This window comes from Callorhinus ursinus, unplaced genomic scaffold (genome assembly GCF_003265705.2).
Source record: "Callorhinus ursinus isolate GAN/ISIS: 27379988/994484 unplaced genomic scaffold, GSC_fseal_2.0 scaffold59, whole genome shotgun sequence".
NCBI lineage: Eukaryota > Metazoa > Chordata > Mammalia > Carnivora > Otariidae > Callorhinus > Callorhinus ursinus.
Window position 1 is genome coordinate 3,939,012 of NW_027397121.1, and position 19,965 is coordinate 3,958,976.

Genomic DNA, 19,965 nt, shown 5'->3' on the forward strand with positions numbered 1-19,965 from the left:
GACTGCCGGAGCGTCCGGGAAGGGGAGCGCAGGTGAAGAAGGTGAGCGGGCCTGGCCTGGCTGGCACCATTTCTTTAGAGAAGGAAGGCCCTTCAGAGGCATGTCTGCCTCATGGCACATGACCTTTCTCCAGCCCACTGTGGTTTCCCTGCCTAGCACTGTTGGGGGATGACTTTTCTTCCTGTTGCTCTGCCCTCAAATCCTAGTTTTTTCATTGATTCCTTCCTATGGCCCCCCAGAAGTAGGGCACTCTGGAACCTGAGCTGAGCTGGCGTTGGAGACCCTCCCTCTGACAGCCATCCCCTCAGACATTTGGAGAGGCCGCCTCTGGTAAAGAGTGGGCCGTGGGTGGGTGTGGCGGGTCACCCCGAGGAGAGCCAGTGCTGCCCCCAAGTAGTACCTGGGAACTTGTGAATTTCAGGGTCCGGGCTGCACTTCCCAGGCTGTCTCCCACAGCCAGAAACAGCCAGAAAGTCCCCCTGATACTCTCAGTTTTTAGTTGAGCAAAGTACAGGTTTTACCCCTAATGTTTTTCAATTCAGTATTCAGATGTGGGTATGGTGCGTGTTAAATGTCCCCTTTGCGGGACCCTTCTGTCTTTGAGAGCTGAAGTCTCACCTACCTTTGGAGCACCTGGTATTTCCCTGTCAGTCTGGGAACTAGAGTGATAGGGTTTTTAGCTGAGAAAGGAGATGGGGTTGGAGTCCGGAAGGAGGGGAGCTGAGCTGTCAGCAAAAGGAGGTGTGACAGGAGTGGGAATGTCCTCGTGGGGTGTAAGTCTCCATCCACTCCTCCTGGAAAACCCAGTTCTGATGGACAAAGCTGGGAAATCCTCTCATCGGCCTTTTGGGGCCCCCTGTGGTGAATGAAGCCTGAGTTGGCAGTGGTGGCCTGTGCTGGATCCTACTGTAGCCCTTATAGCTTTGCCAGTCCCCAGATGCCTGGGAGCGACGCAGCAGAGTGCTGGAGCAGAGTGCTCCCCACTCTGGTCCTTGAGGCCTCAGAGTGCCAGCCACCCTCCCCTCTGAACATGCCCTCCTATCTTCATGGGCTTGTGCTGACACATCCCATCTCTGCCCATTTGTCACAGCCTTTTCTGACTAGTATGGGACACCATGTCTTGTTTCCCCAAAAATGAACTTCCAAAGAGGTCCCTGCTTCTGGTCTTGGATGGGTTCTCTTCATGTGACAGGTTTCTTGAGGGCTGGCCACAGATGCTCTTGCTTTGTAGGAGGCAAGCAGAGCCCACCCCAAAACTAGGAAAGATGGGTTTGGCCTTACACAGTCCTGCTCAGTTCAGAGGCTACCTCACTTGACTACCTCATAGGACCTAGGGCTAGCTTGAGAAAACAGGCCCAAGAAGGGAAGGACCCCTGGGCTCAGGATCACAAGTTGGGTCATCATCTGAGAAACGTAATACTCTTTATACTTAGAATAAGAAACAGAAGCATATGACCATCTCAGTAGACACAGAAAAAGTATTTGACAAAATTCAATACCCCTTCATGACAAAAACTTTCAAAAATCTAAGAATTTAACTTCCTCACCCTGATAAATGGCATCTCTGAAAGACCCATAATTAGCAGACTGAATGATGAAACACCTAATGTTTTTCCCCTAAGATCAAGAGCAAGACAAGGATGTCTGCTCTTGCCGTTACTCAGCATTGTACTGGAGGGTCCAGCCAGGGCAATCAGGCAAGAAAAGGAAACAAAAGTTATCAGGGTTAGAAAGGAAGAGGTAAAACTATCTCTGCAGATGACATGATGTTGTAGATAGAAAATCTTGGGGCACCTGGTGGCTCAGTCGGTAAAGTGTTTGCCTTTGGCTCAGGTCATGATCTCCGGGTCCTGGGATTGAGCCCCACATGGGGTTCCCTGCTCAGCAGGGAATCTGCTTCTCCCTCTCTTTCTGCCCCTCCTCCCTGCTCATTCTCTCTCTCTCTCTCAAATAATCTTTAAAAAAAATCCTAAAGAATCCACTAAAAATACTGTTTATAACTAATGAATGAATTCAGCAAGGGTACAGAATATAAAATTGATACACAATCATATTTCTTTACATTCACAGTTGAACAAGGTGAGAATGAAATTAATAAAACAGTTTCATTTATAATAGCATCAAAAATAAAATATGAGCGAATTTAACAAAAAAATCGCACAGTTTATACTTTGAAAACTAGAAAACGTTGAAGAAAAGTAAAGACCTAAATAAATGGAAAGACAACCCATGTTCATGGATTGGAAGCCTTCGATGGCAGATTACACAAACCCTATCAAAATCTCAGCCAACTTCTTTGCAGAAATTTGACAAGCTGACACTGAAATTCAAATGGAAAGTCAAGGGATCCAAAATAGCCTAAACAATCTTGAAAAAGAGAACAAAATTGGAGGACTCACGCTTCACAATTTCAAAACTTAACTACAAAGTTACGGTAATCAAGATGATGTGATACAGGCATAAGATAGACATACAGATCAATGGGACAGAATTGAGAGTCCAGAAATAAACATTCACATTTAAGGCCCATTGATTTTGGACAAAGGCAACAAGACAAGTGAATGGAGGAAGAATCACCTTCAACAGAAAGTCCTTGGACAACTGGATATTCACATGCGTAAGAATGAAATTGGACTCCCACCTTACACCACATATGAAAATCAACTAAGAATGGATCAAAGGCTTAAATATAAGAATTGAACTGTAAAATTCTTAGAAAAAAGCATAGGCGTAAATCTCTGACTCCGGATTAGGCAACGGTTTCTTAGATACAACAACAAAAGAAATAAATTGGATATCATCAAAATTAAAAGACTTGTGTTTAGAGGACATCCTAAAGAAAAATTGAAAAGACAACTCACAGAATGAGAGAAAATGTTTTAAAATTATATATCTGGTAAGGGACTTGTATCTAGACTACATAAAGAATCCCTACAACTCAATAATAAGACAAGTACCCCAGTTAAAAAATGGGCAAAAGAACTCTCTCCATAGAAAGATGTGCTTGGCATCATTAGCCATCAGGGAAATGAAAATCAAAAGCACAATTAGATTCTACTTCACACTCACTAGGATGGCTATGATTTTGCAAAGACAGATAACAGGTGTTGGTGAAGACGTGGAGAAATGGAAACCTTCGTACATTGCTGGCGTGCATGTGCAATGGTGAAGCAGTCTGGCAGTTCCTAAAAAAGTTAAGCATAGAGTGACTGCATTGCCCTATGATACTGCTCCTAGGTATATACCCAAGAGAGATGAAAACGTATCCACACAAACTTTTACGTGAATGTTTATAGCAGCATCATTGATAATAGCCAACAAGCACAAACAACCCACATGTCCACCGGTTGACAAACGGATAAATAAAATGTATTCTATACAAGGGAATACTATTTGGTAATAAAAAGGAATAAAATACCGTCACATGCTACAACATGGATAAATCTAGAAAAGATTATGCTCAGTGAAAGAAGCCATACAGAAAAGGCCACCTATTGTATGATCCCATTTATACAAAATGTCAGAATAGACAAATCCATAGAGACAATAGATTAGTGGTTGCTTGGGGCTTGGGGTGGAAGGGGAATGAAAAGTGGCTGTTAATGGGGAGGGAGTTTCTTTTTGGGGTGTTGAGAATGTTCTAAAATTGACTGTGCTGGTGGTTGCACCACTCTCAATATACTAAAAACCATTGAGTGGCACACTTTAAATGAGTTATATCTTAATTTATATCATTAGGTTATATCTTAATACATTATGTCATACACACACACACAGAGCCTGACTTGCATGCCTCCTGTTTGCTCCCACTCCAGCTTTGGCCTGGAGACCGTCACTCTGCCCGTCCCCACCAGCTCCAGCTTGGGCCCAAGCTGCCTACCCTGTCACCCGCTGCTAGACACACACACATGCACACGCGCGCGCACACACACACACACACACACACACACTTTCCTGCCCCACAGCGCTCTGTGCAGTCCTGCTATGTCACCTGCTGCTAGACACACACACACACACACACACACACACACACACACACTTTCCTGCCCCACAGCACTCTGTGCAGTCCTGCTATGCTCCCCTGGGGGAGTGTGTCTGGGACTCCAGAACCCTTTCTCAGGATTCCTCCGAGCACCCAGGGCTGGCAAAGCCTTCTGGCCTGGTGTACTAGATGGGCCCGGGCAGCAGCACCCCATAAAGAGGCTGTATGCCACTCCCTGATTCTGGGTGTAAAACCCACCTAAGCCTCCACGGGTGACCCCTGGAGATGGGGGAGTCAGCCCTTGGCCCTTCCTCCTTCCTGCTGGCTGCCTGAAGATTTGAGTTGGGGGGGGCAGTTTATAGGAAGGAAAAGAAAGGTGCCCCAAAGGACTAGGTGGAGTGTGTGGGGAGAGGAGGTGTGTAGGAGGGGGAGCAGGTGCTGGGGCTGAAAGGGGAGCCTCTTCAGGGCCTCTCAAAGAGCCTTCCTTCGCCCGCTACCCCTCATAAGCACAGAGACTCAGTACTCTTACACAGGCTTTATTCAGGAGTCGGGGGCTGCTTCCCTTCCTTGGTCCTTGCCTGCCCCCCCCCGCTGTGTAGAACCCCATTCAGGTGGGGCTTGTCCTTCATCTCCTCACAACCCCCCTCCCCAGCTACATCAGCAAGTAAGGGGAGGGGGCACTCAGGGAGAACCCCCTACCTGCAGAGGCAGACGGTCCCAAGCCTGGTAGGCAGGGATCTCCCCTGAATCCCCCCACCCCAGGATTGAGATGGGAGGGGCAGGAGGGGTCTGGGCCAGGTGGCAGGCCTCGTGCCCCCAAGGCATCTGTGGATGAGGTGCGGGCCCTGCAGCCTTTCCTGTCCGGAGGGCCTTCAGCCAAGAAGCATCTTGTCTGGGGGGTGGGGGGCAGGTTGGGGGAGATGGCAGGAGGACAGCTGACCTCTTCAGCCTGGGAAGGCAGGGAACAGTGTCAGACTCACATGGCTTAAGGAAGAAACTAGGGGACTAGGAGGGGTCAAGGGGTTTCTGGGAAGCACTGAGATGTTCTGTCCCTGGAAGAGCAGAACCACAGCCACAGGACAACTGGAGAATGAGCCCAAGTGGCCACAGGAACACTGCTCAGAACAACCTGCAGCTAGCTGAGGGGTGGACCTCCGCCCAGGCAGAGGCATGCCTGGGGCAGTGCCAGGAGTTGGCATTATAGAGGCCTCCTGAGGGCGCGAGGGCACTGGCCTGGAGTCTGGTCAGAAGCTGGGGTCAACGGGGGCCACAGAGCAGGACCTGCCCAGGAAACTGTGGCCTCTTACTCGGAGAAAGACAATCCAGAGTGGGCATGAGGCCAGTGTCTCCCCACCAGGCCTTGCCTTTGAGTGGCGGCCCCTTCAGAAGATTCCAGCCAGCACCAGGGGAGGCAGTAGCAGCAGTCCCAGAAGGGGGCCCCGGATGTGACCAGCGCCCGAGTTTAGCCCTGACTTGACGCTAGGTTTTTCAGGGCCCTCTGCACCTGTGGGGAGGGAGAGGCTTTGTCTCAGCGTGGACGCAGTTCTGCCTGGCCTCCCGCCCTCCCTGCCAGGCATGCAAGTGGGGGGCCAGCAGCCAGGGAGGAAGCTCTCACTCAGAGGGTGCGTGCCCCGCTATGCCCGTAACATCGATGCTGGGGGCAGGGTGCTGACATTCTGGAGACAAGGAGGGAAGGTGGGACGAACACTACAGGGCTTACCTGCTAAAGATGACTGCAGAGCCAGGGTCCGCCCGCCCACGGCCTTAGCGGTGGCAGAGGTATTGGGGGAGTTGGACAGGGACTTGGAGGAGGTGTGCCCCATGTGGTCCAGTGTGGCCGGCAGCTCACCTGTCTGGTCCTGGCCTGGAAAAACTGAGGCCAAGACCTCACTGGAAGGAGACAACTCGGCCTCAGCCTTGCCCACCTTCTGGGAGTGGGGTGGTGGCTCCCGTGTCCCTGTCAAGAACATCTTGGGGTGCAGAGAACTCTCTGGGCTCTTGGAGGGCACTCTTGTCCTGCTGGGCCCTTTGTCTGCCAATTTGGAGATGAGATCATGGGTTGATTTGGAGAAGGTAGCTGGCCCCTCATCCAGGGAGAACAGGCTGTGAGTTGCCAAAAAGGGAGGGACCTCAGTTGTTAAGGAAGGTGGAGCCTCTGTTGCAATGGAGGGGGGATCTTCCGTTGGTAAGGAAGATGGGGCCTCGGTTTCTACAGCAGGTAGGGCCTTGGTTGCCAGAGGGCCTGAGACCTCTGTTACCAAGGAGGATGGCGTTTCCGTTGCCAGGGAGGAAGGGATACTGCTTTTCCGAGAGCCTGAAGCTTCAGTTGCCGGGGAAGATGGGGCCTCAGTTACCAGGTAGGGCAAATCCTGAGCCTCTTCCGGGGCTATGATGGGTTCTGATAAGAAACAAGGCCTGGCGTTAGTGTACAGCAGGACCCCACATCCCTCACCCCACCACAATCAAGGCGAGGCGACCAAATGCCCTATGATGACACACACACATCCCCTCCAGCGACAACGGCCTTCATTGATAACAAATGTTATTTCATTATAACATTATAACAGTGTCCCCTCTATCCACCTCCTCGTCCCAATCTTCCTCTCCGCACTCACACATCCACTAGCTCAGGGGACTCTCGAGCTCGATGCCTGTGCCTAACACGTCCACCGCGTCGCAAGCCCGTCCCTTTCAAGTCCACCTGGCCACGCCCACCACCAGGCCCCGCCCCACCAGGGGGCCCTTTCCTCTGGCCACGCCCACCTGTCCCCTACGCTCGGAAGCCGGCAGACTCTGTCCCCTACCGTCCGCTCGGAGGGTTAAAATCCGATCACTTTGAATGACAGGGCGCCACAGTGCGCAAGGAAAGCGAAGTGGGCTTGGGAACCCGGATAGGGTGGGCCCGCTAAGGGCCCGGGAGGTCGCGTCCCGCCAGACCCCTCCCCCCGCCCGTGCACGGCTCGGGAGTCCCCGGAGGCTCTAAGGACCATTCTGTCGGCATCCCCTGTCGCCCCTTCCTTCTCCTGCCCACCCCACCCCCAACTCACCACAGAGGGACTTCTCGCAGCGGTGGCCGGAGGGACAGAGGGAGCACGGAGTCCCTTCCTGGTAGGGTCTCTTTCCCTTCACGTTCCCCCTGCGGGAGGCGAGGACGATGCTGGGGGCGGGGCGGTCCCTACAGACCCCTGTCCCTATCCCTCATACACATACCTAGGCCGGAAGTATCCCTGGGTCTTAACTTGCTCCCAACTAGCTTGCTGGGCCAATGAGAGCAGATTCCCATAGGGGCCCTCGCAGCTCCCCCAAGGGTATGGGGTATAGGCCCCGGAGTGGCCCCCTCCCACATTCTTTTTTTTTTTTTTTAAGATTTTATTTATTTATTTGAAAGAGAGAGAGAGAGAGAGAGAGAGAGCATGGGGAGAGCGGGTCAGTGGCAGAAGCAGACTCCCCCGCTGAGCAGGGAGCAGATACAGGACTCGATTCTGACACTCCAGGATCATGACCTGAGCTGGAGGCAGTCTCCCAACCAACTGAGCCATCCAGGGCCCCCCCCCCCAACATTCTTAGACTGCCCAACTCAACCCTGCCCTTGGCTCTGCCCATCCTCTACCCCCAGGGATCCCTGGGCACTCACGGGGGCTCATAGTTGCAAACCAGCAGTTGGATATTGATCTCCTCAACACCCTGGAGCTTCTCACAGAAGTGGGAGCCACAGCCAATCCTCTCTGTCTTGGCCCAAACCACCTGAAGAAGGGCAAACCCAAGAGTTTAGCTGGGGTGGGACACCAGTAGCTAGTGTCTCTCTACACCAGTCTTCTATGGGTAGGAAGAGGAAGATTCCTACAACCTGTCAGATCCAAGTCTCTGAGGACACGCAGCTTCAGGACAATACTCTGAACAGGAGGTTTGGGAAGAATTTGTCCTGAACCACACACACTATTTCACCAGGCCTTTCTCTGAAAACCTTCCCTTTGTACATACCCTCATGAATTCCTCCTGCGTGTTGTTTTGTGTTTTGTTTTGTTTTGTTTTTGAAACTTCCTGTGCATTTTAAACAAGGGGTATATCCAAAGGAATGAATCTCAAATGGGAATATCTTAGAAATCAACAACAAACAAAATCCAAGGAAGAGAACAAAAGGAACCATTTTGAATGTAGAACTTCCCCCCACATCACAAGTGGGCAGGGATCTGCTCTGCTGTTTCTAAGTCTGGGTCTCCTAGCTGCTAGAAGGAATTCTGTCTTAAGTATAACATTTTAAAAGTCAAAACAGCCTTTGTGCACCACTGAGACCAGCAGCCTCTCCTTGCTATTTCTAGGCCTTGTCTGCTCAGGAGTCACTTAAATGGAGGCCAGTTTTTGTTGTGAGATCTGGCTCCAGCTATTAATTATGCATACATTCCCCAGGACTGTTTTTTTTGTTTTTTTTTTTTAGATTTTATTTATTTATTTTAAAGAGAGAGACACAGCGAGAGAGGGAACACAAGCAGGGGGAGTTGGAGAGGGAGAAGCAGGCTTCCCACTGAGCAGGGAGCCCAATGCGGGGCTCGATCCCAGGACCCTGGGACCATGACCTGAGCCGAAGGCAGATGTCTAACGACTGAGCCGCCCAGGCGCCCCCGGACTGTTTTTTTTTCTGCTTAAGTTAGCTGAGGATACCACAGCTGAGCATCTCCCAGGAAGAAATGACCCCAGAGTGCATGTGCACTCAGCCCTGGAGAACACTGGGGGGGGTGGTAGGGCAGACCCACTCCTGCTGGGCTCTGACAGCAATCCTAGCAGGAGGGGTGTGTGTGTGTGTGTGTGTGTGTGTGTGTGTGTGTTGGGGGTGGGGGGAGTGTGAGAGGTGGCAGGGTACGGAGGGGAGGGGCAGGGAGGGCTGCTGGGCCCTCACAACTTCTTCATCTGGATGGGTGATGTCAGGATTTCCTTCCCCAAAGATAAGCACTAAAAATACCACTCAAAAGAGGCACTGGAAAGTGGAATTGGTGGATATGGCTGGGAAGAAGTTTGTTCTTCCTTTCTCTTTTTAAAAAAATTGTCACGTTACTGTTTGAACAATAAGCGTTGGGTGGAGAAGAACAAGAATTCAGTAACACTAATGTTAATTCCCCTACACACCCATACACACACACCCCTACAGCACCCTCACCCAACATCTCTTATCTGGAAACTCAAACTTTCAAAATGCAGTGAGAACCCTGACATAAGCAGGAAGTGACTGCCAGGGGCAGGAAATGATCTCGAAGGCTCCCTGAAACATTCACTCAGTGACGATTTGCTCTTATTTTACACATGGCTTTTAAAAAGCAGAATAAAAGTTAAACACACACAATTGTCTATTTGCTTTATCGGTCCCTGGCAGGTTAGAAGCAGACACCCTGAGAACTGACAGAAGAGGGACAGTGAGAGAAGCCAGAAGTCGGGGGCAGTTACCGCGGGGCAAACAGCCCTGCCTAACTGAGGCCGGAGGACAGGACCGCTTAGAGGTTGGTCAGGACTGCCTAGTACAATAATTGCCGTCCACGACACTGGCTCTGCGACATCTAACTTAGGTCCCTTCAGTAGGAGGAGGCCGAGAGGGGCCACCTAGATTTTCAAACGATTGTGTTTCTTCAAGAGTCACCTGAAAATGGTTTAGGCAGTTTGAGAAGCAGACTTCGTCAGAAGCCTGGACAACACATGAGGTCCGGTGGAAACACGACTTCTACCAAGGGTCTCGGGGGCTTAGAGTGGGGGCTCCCTGGGCTCCGAGGCTGGAAAAGGAGGGGCGGCCCATGCCCCGCCCACTGCGCACGAGCCCCCGCCCACTCACCGTGTAGCCCCGCCCATTGCTCCGTGCGCCACCCTCCCCCCCACCGCCCAGGGGCCTCGCACCTGCGTGTAGTGGCCGCACATCTGGCCCTGGTCGCAGGTGGCGGTGCTGAGGTTGTAGTGCTCGCGCTCGTGGTGCCACTCCTCCATGGCCAACGGCACGTCCAAGCCCTCTTCCGTGATGGCGAACAGGTTCTCGCCGCGCCGCCCGCGGTCCTTGTTGTGGCCCCACACGCACTGCTGCGCGTAGGCCTTGGCGAAGGCGGCCAGCTCCTCGTCCCACCTCTGCGCGGCAGGTCGGGAAGGGAGGTGAGGAACGCCTTGGGCTCGTGGAAACGGGGAGAGGCCGGTGGGAGAGGAAGGTGGGGCTCAGAGAAGAAGGTTGAAGGTGTCCTGGGGGCCTCTGGAGCCCGGAGACCCTCCCTTCCTTCGGGGTGACTCTTGGCCATGCTCAGGAACAGGTCTGTGCTCCTGATGGGCTTCCGGGGCGAGGTGGGAGGGTTCCACGCCAGGCCATGGAGTTGGCTAAGCTTGGGACCATTTACCAGCTGTGTGATTTTAGATTGCCTAACCTTTCTGAACTCTCATGGGGCTTTGGGAAGACTAAATGAGATGATCTTTGTGACCTGTGTTATTATTAATTAATAATAAAGGGAGGGCAGCTGTGCCCTGACTGCCCTCCCAGGGCCACCTGACTGCTCTGAAGACCACAGAATTTCCTGAGAGCTGGTCAAGGGCTGCGTTGTTTATTCTGCCATCCTCCACCCCCGTCCTCACACACCATAAATATGACTTGGTGGGGGGCAGCACTCCCCTCTCAGGTCCCACTCTCCCCTTGGGGTCGCCCAGCCTCCACAGCTTTACCATTTCCAGGCTTCCCTCCCAAGTACTCTCAACTCTCGTCAACTGACAGCCCCTTTCCCCCAGGAGATTGTCTCTGGGGACCCTCATCGAGAGCCCTATTTTCAGAGCCTCTGTGTCTCAAGGGGCTGTCAGATCCCAAAGGCAGTGTTCTCCGGGGGGACCTCAGGTGAGGGCATGTGAAGTGAAGGGACCTCTGAGGTTCTCTGTGTCCCTGGCTGGGAGGATAGGCCCAGCGTGGGTGGGAAGAGGGATTAATGAAGGATTGACGAGAAAGGCCTGGATCCCATTAAACTTTGTCCTTGGCCTCTCCTAGCAATGGGAGGCCTGGCGGCAACACTTGCTCCACCCTCCGGCGGCCCAGCCAACTGTGGGAGCCAGACAGCCTACAAAGTGCCAAGAGCTTGGGGGACCCTGAGAGGAGGGGATTGTGTGGCTCCTCACCCACACACAGTTCTCAGGAGCAGCTGCCTGGGGTGGGCATGGGAACACAGGCCTGGGACAGCCCCACTTTGTGACTACGGGTGAGTCCCTCTCCCTCCCTGGGTGTTTTGTCACTGCTCCCTGAGGTTCTCTCAGACTCTGGCAGGTAAGGGGAGATGGGGAGTGGGAAGGTGGCAGGGTGTGGGGGACCAGGAGCAGGGGGTCTGGGAGGACCTGCAGGGCTCCAGACTGAACTGTGAGCTCCTTCGGGGTAAGATGGTATGTGGCCCCAGTGTCTGGCACAGAGCAAGTGCTCAATAGACATTCGTCAGCTCAATAGACATTTGTCAGCTCCCTACAGAGCCCGGCTGGGATTCCTATTCCGACTGGATGCATGGAGTCCCACCAGTAGAGTCATTCCTGTGGGTCTCAAGTCTTCTCAGTCTTCCAGAGACCCCTGTGGATTTTTGAGAGTCACGGCACCCACCCACATTGGCCACATGGTCACCATCTGAAAACAAGTCCGCTCATCCATTCACTCAACACTCACTCGTTCAACAGTCCGAGGCACTGTGCCAGCCCAGAGCTGAGAGCAAGGACCAAGAAGCCCAAGTTCACATTGTCGTAAACTGCTGACTGGGCCACCATGTGGTACATGACAGATTTGCAATAGGCAGTGTAGAGGCACTGAGGAGGGCCATTTAGCCCAAGCTGAGGGTGGAGAAGGGGCACTAAGCTAAGTGTTGAGACTGAGGCATTGGTCAGGTGGAGAGAACAGGAGGCACAGCATGAGCAAAGGCATGGAGGTGAGAAACAGCATTTTGGCTGGGGAAGGACAAACTGTTGAGGATACTGAGGGAGAAACTGAGCAGGAGAGGAAGCTGGAGGCATCAGCAGGGGCCAGACACACAGAGAGAGCCTTCTCGGGAGATGGAGCTTTATCCTGAGGCAGTCAGGAGCCAGTGAGAGCCACTGAATGGTGTGGAGCAAGGTCAGGCCCACGTGTTGGATTATTCATTTTGGCAGTGGAGGCCAGAGGCTGAGGAAGCAGGTAGAGGCTCTTCTAGGAGTCCTTGGGAGAAGTAATGAAAGACTGGACCAGGGTTGTACCAAGGGACGAGGATGGGGGAGTAGGGTTCAAGGAAAACCAAACCTTCTGGGAGGTAAAGGTGGTGACGATGAGATGTGGAAGCTAAGGGAGAGAAAAGAGTTCGTGATAACTGCCACCTGCCTCACCCTGGACCCACTCCCTCTTTTGTTAATCACACACTTATTGAGCACTTACTGTATGCCACACACTCTTCTAAGTGCTTTCTACATGTTCACTCATTTAACCCTCACAACCATCCTGCAAGGGAGTTACTGTGTTGTCATCATCTTCAGTTTACAGATGAGCAAGCTGAGGCACAGAGAGATTAAGTAACTTACCCAAGGTCGCGTAGCTAATAAATGGCAGAATCAAGATTTGAACGAGGCCCCCTGGCTCCAGAGTTTCTGTATTTACCACTCCTGAGGCTGAGCCTGAGCCTTGTTCCAAATTTGTCCTGGTGACCCAGTCCGTCCTCTCCTCCCATCACCTCCCACCAGACGGCATCATATCCCCTGAGTATCCAAACTGCTTCCCAGAATGTTGCCCCAGCCCAAGGTCCACCTCTGTCCACAAAGCAGCTCCTGGATGGGTAGCCCCCAGCCTCAGCCAACAAGACTGTAGGGCATCAGGGAATCTACAAATGGGGAAACTGAGGCTCAATAATTCGTTCCAGGCCTCAATCAGGGAGCTATTGACAGAGCTGGTACCGGCATCCAGTGCTCCTGATCTATCATCTGCAGTTCCTGGTTGCCAGGCCGACAGGGCTTAAATGGTGATGCTGTGTGCATTTCTAGAGGCCTTCCTTGATCTTTGTCACACATCTTCCCGTCTGACCCTCAGGGTAGGGATTGCCTGTCCCAAGTGATAGATCAGGAAATGGAAGCCTTTGAAGGTAAAGGGACGCACCCAGAGTCCCTTTGCCAGATTGAGCACAGCTACTGGAACTCCAGTCCTGGACCCTCAGGCTCGCTGCTGTGTTCCCCAGATGTGACCTTGCTCTGGGGCACTAGCTATGGGGTTCCTGGACGCTGCTCCTGAACCTCCCAGGGCACCTGAGGGTGGCCAGAGAGGATGGGCCTGCTCAGCCTTCGGGGGGGTAGGAACGAGGTGAATTTCTGATTTTCTCTCTCTTGCTCTCTCTTTTTTAAGATTTTATTTATTTATTTGAGAGAGAGTGAGAGCACACGAGCGGCGTAAGGGGCAGAGGGAGAGGGAGAAGCAGGCTCCCCGCTGAGCAGGGAGCCCAATGCAGGACTCGATCTCAGGACCCCAGGATCATGACCTGAGCTGGAAGGCAGACGCTTAACTGACGGAGCCAGGCGCCCTGATTTTCCCCTCTTTTCATCTTGAGCATAAACATCCTGCCCCTAACCCTACCATTAAGTAACTCTCCCTCTTGACAGAGGTAAATTGCCACCCCAAATCTGGCTTCCATCATCTATAAGCATGTCTCTGTATGTTTACTACATTTGCATGTCTCCCCACAAGTATACTTGTGTAGTAGTTTTTACATGTTTTTAAACCTTATGTAAATATGCCCTCCTGTATATATATTTTTTGAGATTTCATCCCCCACCCCTGCCAGTGTTCTATCTGGGAGATTCAGCTCACGCTGATGTAGCCCATATGTATCTCTAATGGTGACCCCATTTTACAGATGCAAAACTGACGGTCCTTACTAGGTTCAGGGGCCCACCCCAAATCACAGGTCTTGTTGTGGGACCAAGACAGAATGTGAACTGTGTGATGCAGAGCCCTCTCTGCCTCTGGCTCCTGTTCTTGCCCACCTCTCATACATCCCTCCTCCCCCAGTGCTGGGACCCATCCCGCTGTCCTCCTTTCCTCTCTAATTGCCTTGGAAGGCATCTGAAAGACCGTCTTCACCAAGGTGTTTGGGAACTTCCTATGTTCCCCCTCTGAGGGGCACCTGCATTTTAGGAAGTGCTGGGAAGGGGCCATTGGAGTGGGAAGCCAGGGCTCCCAGGCCTGGCTCTACCAGCTGTGTGGCTTGAAAGCCCCTGAGGGACCAGCAAGTCCCTCGGAGCCTCAGTTTCCTGATCTGTAGAATGGGGCTGCTTCTGGGGACCTGTGAATTACATAATGCCTCTGTCACTGACCAGAGAGATGAGTCTCTGAGGTAGCTTCAGCTCGGGGGTGGCAGGGAAGGAGGGGCCCGCCCAGCACCCCTTCAGTCCCGGCAGGTGAGTGGCCCCTGGCCGCACTCACCATCTGCAGCATGTCCGCAGCAGGGGGAGCCACCTGGGCCCGGTAGAGGTTGTGAAGCTCCACCATCGCGCGCTTCTCATCATCAGTGAGGGCACCGGCGGGGCTCCCGGTGGCTGCCAGCAGCAGCAGGAACAGCGGATTGCAGGGGCTGTGCATGGTGGCCAGTCCTCTCAGCCTCTCCCGGCCAGGGGTCTGGCAGCTGAATTTAAAGTCCTTCCCACACAAGCACCACCCTGGCTGGGGCGGCGGGAGGGGCTGTCTGCAGGCCTGGCCCAGCTCACACAGTGTCTCCAGGAGGGCTGGGTGCTTGGGTCCTGACCAGAGTTGAGTCCCCTCCCAGCATTGATCTCCCCTCAGAGTCCTTGGCAAAAGCCTCCTCTCTCTGGGTAACAGGGGCTCAGGCCAAGTGCTGTGTGCGTTCCACAGTCCCTCCTGAGTGGTGGACAGGTCCTCAGGGGCAAAAAAATAGTAACCCAGGTCGCACCCACTGGGTGCTGAGGACAAGTAGGAGGATGGAAACCACGTGGACCCTACCCCTGAGGATTGGGCAAGATGAGGAAGCTGTAGTTGGCTTATGGAAGGACGCAGGAACACAAGATGTATTTGGTAAAAAAAAAAAAAAAAAAAAAGACGGGCCAACCAAAACCTGAATCCTGGTTCTGCTCCTTTCCTCGCTGTGTTTTTGGCAGTTTTCTTAATCAGATCAGTGGCAGTAATAGTACCTACCTCATAGGGCTGGAAGGAGGATTAAGTGAGATCAAATGTATGTAAGGCGCCCAGGACAGTACCTGCCACTCAGAACAGTAGACAACAACTACCCACATGGCGTGGCCTTGGCCAGCTCCCAGCCCCAGGGGGAGGCAGGACTCCTGGCCACGGGAAAAGAGACTGAGGTGGTTCCCACTCTCGTTGTATCCTGGAATAGGGCTTTTCGATATGGATAAAATGTTGACTTCTTCATACCCTTTATGAATGCATATGCTTGAGGTGCTCGTTTGGAAGTGGGATGCTGGAATCTTTCCTGCTCTGAATATCTAGAAAATAGAATGTGTCTGTTTTTGAAATCAAGAGAGAGCAGAAAAGCAGAGGGATGAGTGAGCTGATGCAGCAGGAGTTCCGAAGGGAGGGCATTAGAAAGGAAGCAGGCCCAGCGGCCAAGCATTTACACTGTAATGACCATGCAAGGCAGGGACCAAGGTCTTGGCCTTCATGAGGCAGGAAGTTGGAAACCAGTACTCTTGGGTTGAGCTGGGATCCTTAAAGCCTGCACTCTCAGTGAATGGGGACCTAGAAAAAGCCTACTCACTGGCTTTCTGGCTTTGGAAAGTGGCAAGAAAACTTGTCTCTGCTCGGGTCTCCCGGTAAAAACAAAAGCAAAAACAAAAACAACTTGGATCACATGCACACACACACACACACACACACACACCTGTTAGAACTAATTTAAAAATTCAGGAAAGTTGTAAGATATGAAATCAGCACACAAAACAAGTGGTATTTCTATATACTAACAATGAATAACTCAAAAAGGAAATTAAGGAAACAATTCCATTTACAATAGCAATAAAAAGAATAAAATACTTAGGAGTAAACTTAACCAAGGAGGCACAAGACTTGCACAATTAAAACTAAAAAACATTGCTGAAAGAAATTAAAGAAGACACGAATAAATGAAAAGACATCCCACGTTCATGGATTAGAAGTCTTAATACTACCGAAAGCAATCTACAGAGTCAGTGCAATCCCTATCAAAATCCCAATGATGTTTTTTTGCAGAAATAAAAAAATCCATCCCAAAAAATCATATGGGATCTCAAAGGATGCCAAACAATCTTGAGAAAGAGAAACAAAGTAGGACGTCTCACATTTCCTGATTTTAAAACTTACTTCAAAGCTACAGTAATCAAAACAGTGTGGTATTGACATAAAAAACAGACATATAGACCAATGAAATAGACTACAGATCCCAGTAATAAACTCTTGCCTATATGATCAAATGATTTCTGACAAGGGTGTCAAAACCATTTAAAGGGGAAAGGGCAGTCTTTTCAACAAACTGTGCTGGGAAAACTGGATACCCACATGCAAATGAATGAAGTTGGACCTTTACTTTGCACTATATACAAAAATCAACTCAAAATGGATCAGAGACCTATGCATAAGAGCTAAAACTACAAAACAAGAGAAGAAAACATAAGGGAAGAACTTCATGACATTGGATTTGGCAGGGATTTTTTTGGGTGTGACACTAAAATAAAGGGAACAAAAGAAAATATAGATGAATGTATGAAATCAAAGTGTGATATCTGCTCAGGTCTCTGGGTAAAAACAAAAGCAAAAACAGAAACAACTTGGATCATACACACACACACACACACACACACACACACACACACCTGTTAGAACTAATTTAAAAATTCAGCAAAGTTGTAAGATATGAAATCAGCACACAAAACAAGTGGTATTCCTATATACTAACAATGAATAACTCAAAGAGGAAATTAAGAAACAATTCCATTTATAATAGCAATGAATACAATAGCAGTGAAAAGGCAACCCATGGAATGGGAGACAATACTATGAAATCATATATCTGATAAGGGATTAATATAGATAAAGAACTCCTACAATTCAAGAACAAAACAACCCAAACAACCTGATTAAAAAATGGACAGAGGACTTGAATAGACATTTCTCCAAAGAAGATATACACGTGAGCAAAAAGCATATGAAAAGATGCTCAACGTCACCAGTCATTAGGGAAACGCAAATAAAAACCACAATAAGATATCACTTCATACCCATTAGGATGGCTATTATAAGAACAACACTCCCCCCCCAATAGCAAGTGTTGGCAAAGATACAGTGAAATTAACACCCTTGTGCATGAGGCTGAAAATGTAAAATGGTGCAGCCACTGTGGAAGACAGTATGGTGGTTACTGAGAAAAACTAAACAGAATTACATTATGATCCAACAAGTCCACTTCTGGATATATATCCAAAAGAAGTTAAAGCAGAGATTCGGACAGAGAGTGAAACACCAATGTTCATAGCAGCACTATTCACAATAGCTAAAAGGTGGAAAGGTGAACAATGGATAAACAAAATGTGGTCTATGCATACAATGAAATATTATTCAACCTTCAAAAGGTAGGGAATCCTGTCACAGGGTACAACATGGATGAACCCTGAAGACATTCTGCTAAGTGAAATAAGCCAGACACAAAAAGACAGATACTGTATGATTCCACTTACATGAGGGACATAGAGTAGTCAGATTCATAGAGACAAAGTAGAATGGTAGTTTCCAGGGGTTGGAGGAGAGGGAAATGAAGAGTCCTTTTTTAATGGGTACAGTTTCAGTTTGGGAAGATGAAAAATTCTGGAACCGGATGTGGGGATGGTTGCACAACAATGTGAAAGTACTTAATGCCACTGAACTATATGCATAAAAATGGGTAAAATAGTAAATTTTATGGTATGCATATTTTACCACAGACAAAAAAAACTTGGAAATTCTTTTTTTTTAAGATTTTATTTTTACTTATTTGAGAGAGAAAGAGGGAGAGAGAGAGAGAGAGCATGAGCAGGGGGAGGGAGGGAGAGGGAGAAGCAGATCCCCACTGAGCAGGGGCCTGATGCAGAATTCCATCCCAGGACCCTGGGATCATGACCTGAGCTGAAGGCAGATGCTTAAGCAACTGAGCCACCCGGGCGCCCCAAAACTTGGGAATTTTTTGGTCCAGAGTGGGATGGATATTGAGTAGTGGTGGTGGTGGTGGGAGTAGTCTCAGCAGAAATAAGGTAAAATCATGTCTGGAGGAAGCTTTCACGACCCAGGCCACTTGGGCCATCCACGAGGGAAAACAATCCTCAGCTTTAGCGCACAATCAGAAATTATAAAACACATGAGGAACTGAGCTCCTGCGAGCAGCAGCATACAACACAAATTTGAGATAATAGAACAATCTGGAAGACTTTCAAATAACTATATTAATGATGATGAAGGAAATAAATAGGTAGCTGGAAAAGGGAGCAGGCAGATTTAGGAGGTAGAATGGAGCGTGGTGGGGAGAGAATTTGAAGAGTTCAGGAAAATGGGTCAGTCTGTGGGGAAGAGAAGAGGTGAACCTCCAGGGTAAAGTCCAAGCAGAGGAGAAAAGGTAGGACCCTCCAGATCCCACCAAGGCCCAGCTGGCGGGGGCAGCTCTCCCGGTGTGATTAGCTGATGAAGCTGCGAGATGGATATCTTTCCTCTAGGGACAGGAGAACGTGGCAAGTGCCTGACCACAGCTTGGGCTTGAGATAGAAATAGGGAGATTTAGAAGAAAACTTCCCAGGGAGTAAAGTGCTGAGACCCAGCCTGGAGAGGGCTGGACAGAAACGGGAAGGACAAGGTTCTCAGATGCCTCCCGGGCAGAAGCAGGCAGGCCACCCCTGAGGCCTCTGCCTGGCCCCTCGACAGCAGGGAAGAACAGCTTTGTAGGCTCACTACCCTGGGCAGCATTCACTCGCTCCTCATTCATTCATTCAGCAAAGATTCACAGAGCTTCTCCGCTGTGCCAGGAGCTGAGCTGGGTAAGATAGACCTGGTCCCCACTGTCATGAAGCAGGAGATCCGCCAGGAAACATGGGTAGCATTGTGGAGAAGAGTGTGGGCTTTCTAGCTGGGTGGCCTCTGGCAAGCTATTTCCCTGCTTGCTGGCCTTGGTTTCCTCATGTGTATATTGGGCTTAGAACAGAAGCCACCCCATAGGATGGTTGGGAGCATTAAATGAGTTAATACACAGGTAGGTCTTGGGATAGTGTCTGGCACCTTCTAAGTGCTCACTGAGTTAGCCAGTATGAAGGTATTATTATTATTATTATTATTATTATTATTTATTATTATTACAGGTGGCATAATTAACAGGGCCTCAGGTTGTAGCAGAGAGAAAAAATACAGCAACCTCCTCGCCTTTTCCCCTGGGCAGCTGGAAGGGGAGAGGACACGCGTAACTCTGAGGGACTGGGGCGCTGGCGTGAGTTGGGGGTGGGAGGGGGGCGGAGAAGGAGGAGCCTGGTTTGCCTGAGAGCGAAGGGTGAGTCGAGTCGGGAACAAAGACTTGGGAGGTTGACCATAGCTAGCCTCCGCGTCTGGGGACAAGGGCGTGCGGCCAGGAACGCCCACTCTGCACGTGCACATTCCCGAGTGGTTCTCAGAGCCCTTACCACGTGGGCGATCTCATTTACTCCTCATATGACAGCTCTGAGATGGGTCTCATCATCACCGCACACAAGGAAACGTGCCCAGAGAGGTTCTGTGCCTGAGGTTGGGGGAGGCTGGGACCAGAGCCTGGGAGCTGCCGCTAGGGGGAGCAAGAGAGCGGGAGAGCGGGAGCAGCGGGCCCGCAGCCCGGAGAGAGAGGCGGGGAGGACAGACGGGAGGTCAAGTTAGGGGAAGGGGAGAGGGAAGGAGAGGGGGAGGGAGAGGTGACAGAATCAGGCACACGGAGGATTGGCTGTGGTTTACATCAGCTGTGTTTTTTGTTTTTTTTTTTTAAGATTTTATTTATTTATTTGACAGA

General features: G+C 50.6%; 1 protein-coding gene across 1 annotated transcript; it reads right to left on the reverse strand.

Moving 5' to 3' along the window:
* Positions 1–4,055: 4,055 nt before the first annotated feature.
* On the reverse strand, positions 4,056–14,558 carry PI16 (peptidase inhibitor 16). The gene is made up of 7 exons (XM_025862295.2): positions 14,397–14,558; positions 9,860–10,081; positions 7,617–7,726; positions 7,030–7,118; positions 5,703–6,380; positions 5,347–5,486; positions 4,056–4,931 (listed from the first exon to the last, which is right to left on the reverse strand). Exons 1-6 carry the CDS (start codon positions 14,550–14,552, stop codon positions 5,365–5,367), a joined length of 1,377 nt encoding a protein of 458 aa, XP_025718080.2. The 5' UTR covers positions 14,553–14,558; the 3' UTR covers positions 4,056–4,931; positions 5,347–5,364.
* Between the last annotated feature and the right edge of the window lie 5,407 nt (positions 14,559–19,965).

Bases quoted from the DNA above. Each gene is read 5' to 3' on its own strand.
- PI16 (XM_025862295.2), bottom strand. From the start codon at position 14,552: ATGCACAGCCCCTGCAATCCGCTGTTCCTGCTGCTGCTGGCAGCCACC. The intron at 6,381-7,029 runs GTGAGTTGGGGG...GTTTCTTATCAG, and splicing joins CTGCGAGAAGTCCCTCTGTG to AACCCATCATAGCCCCGGAA. The intron at 5,487-5,702 runs GTAAGCCCTGTA...CCCTCCCCACAG, and splicing joins TCTGCAGTCATCTTTAGCAG to GTGCAGAGGGCCCTGAAAAA.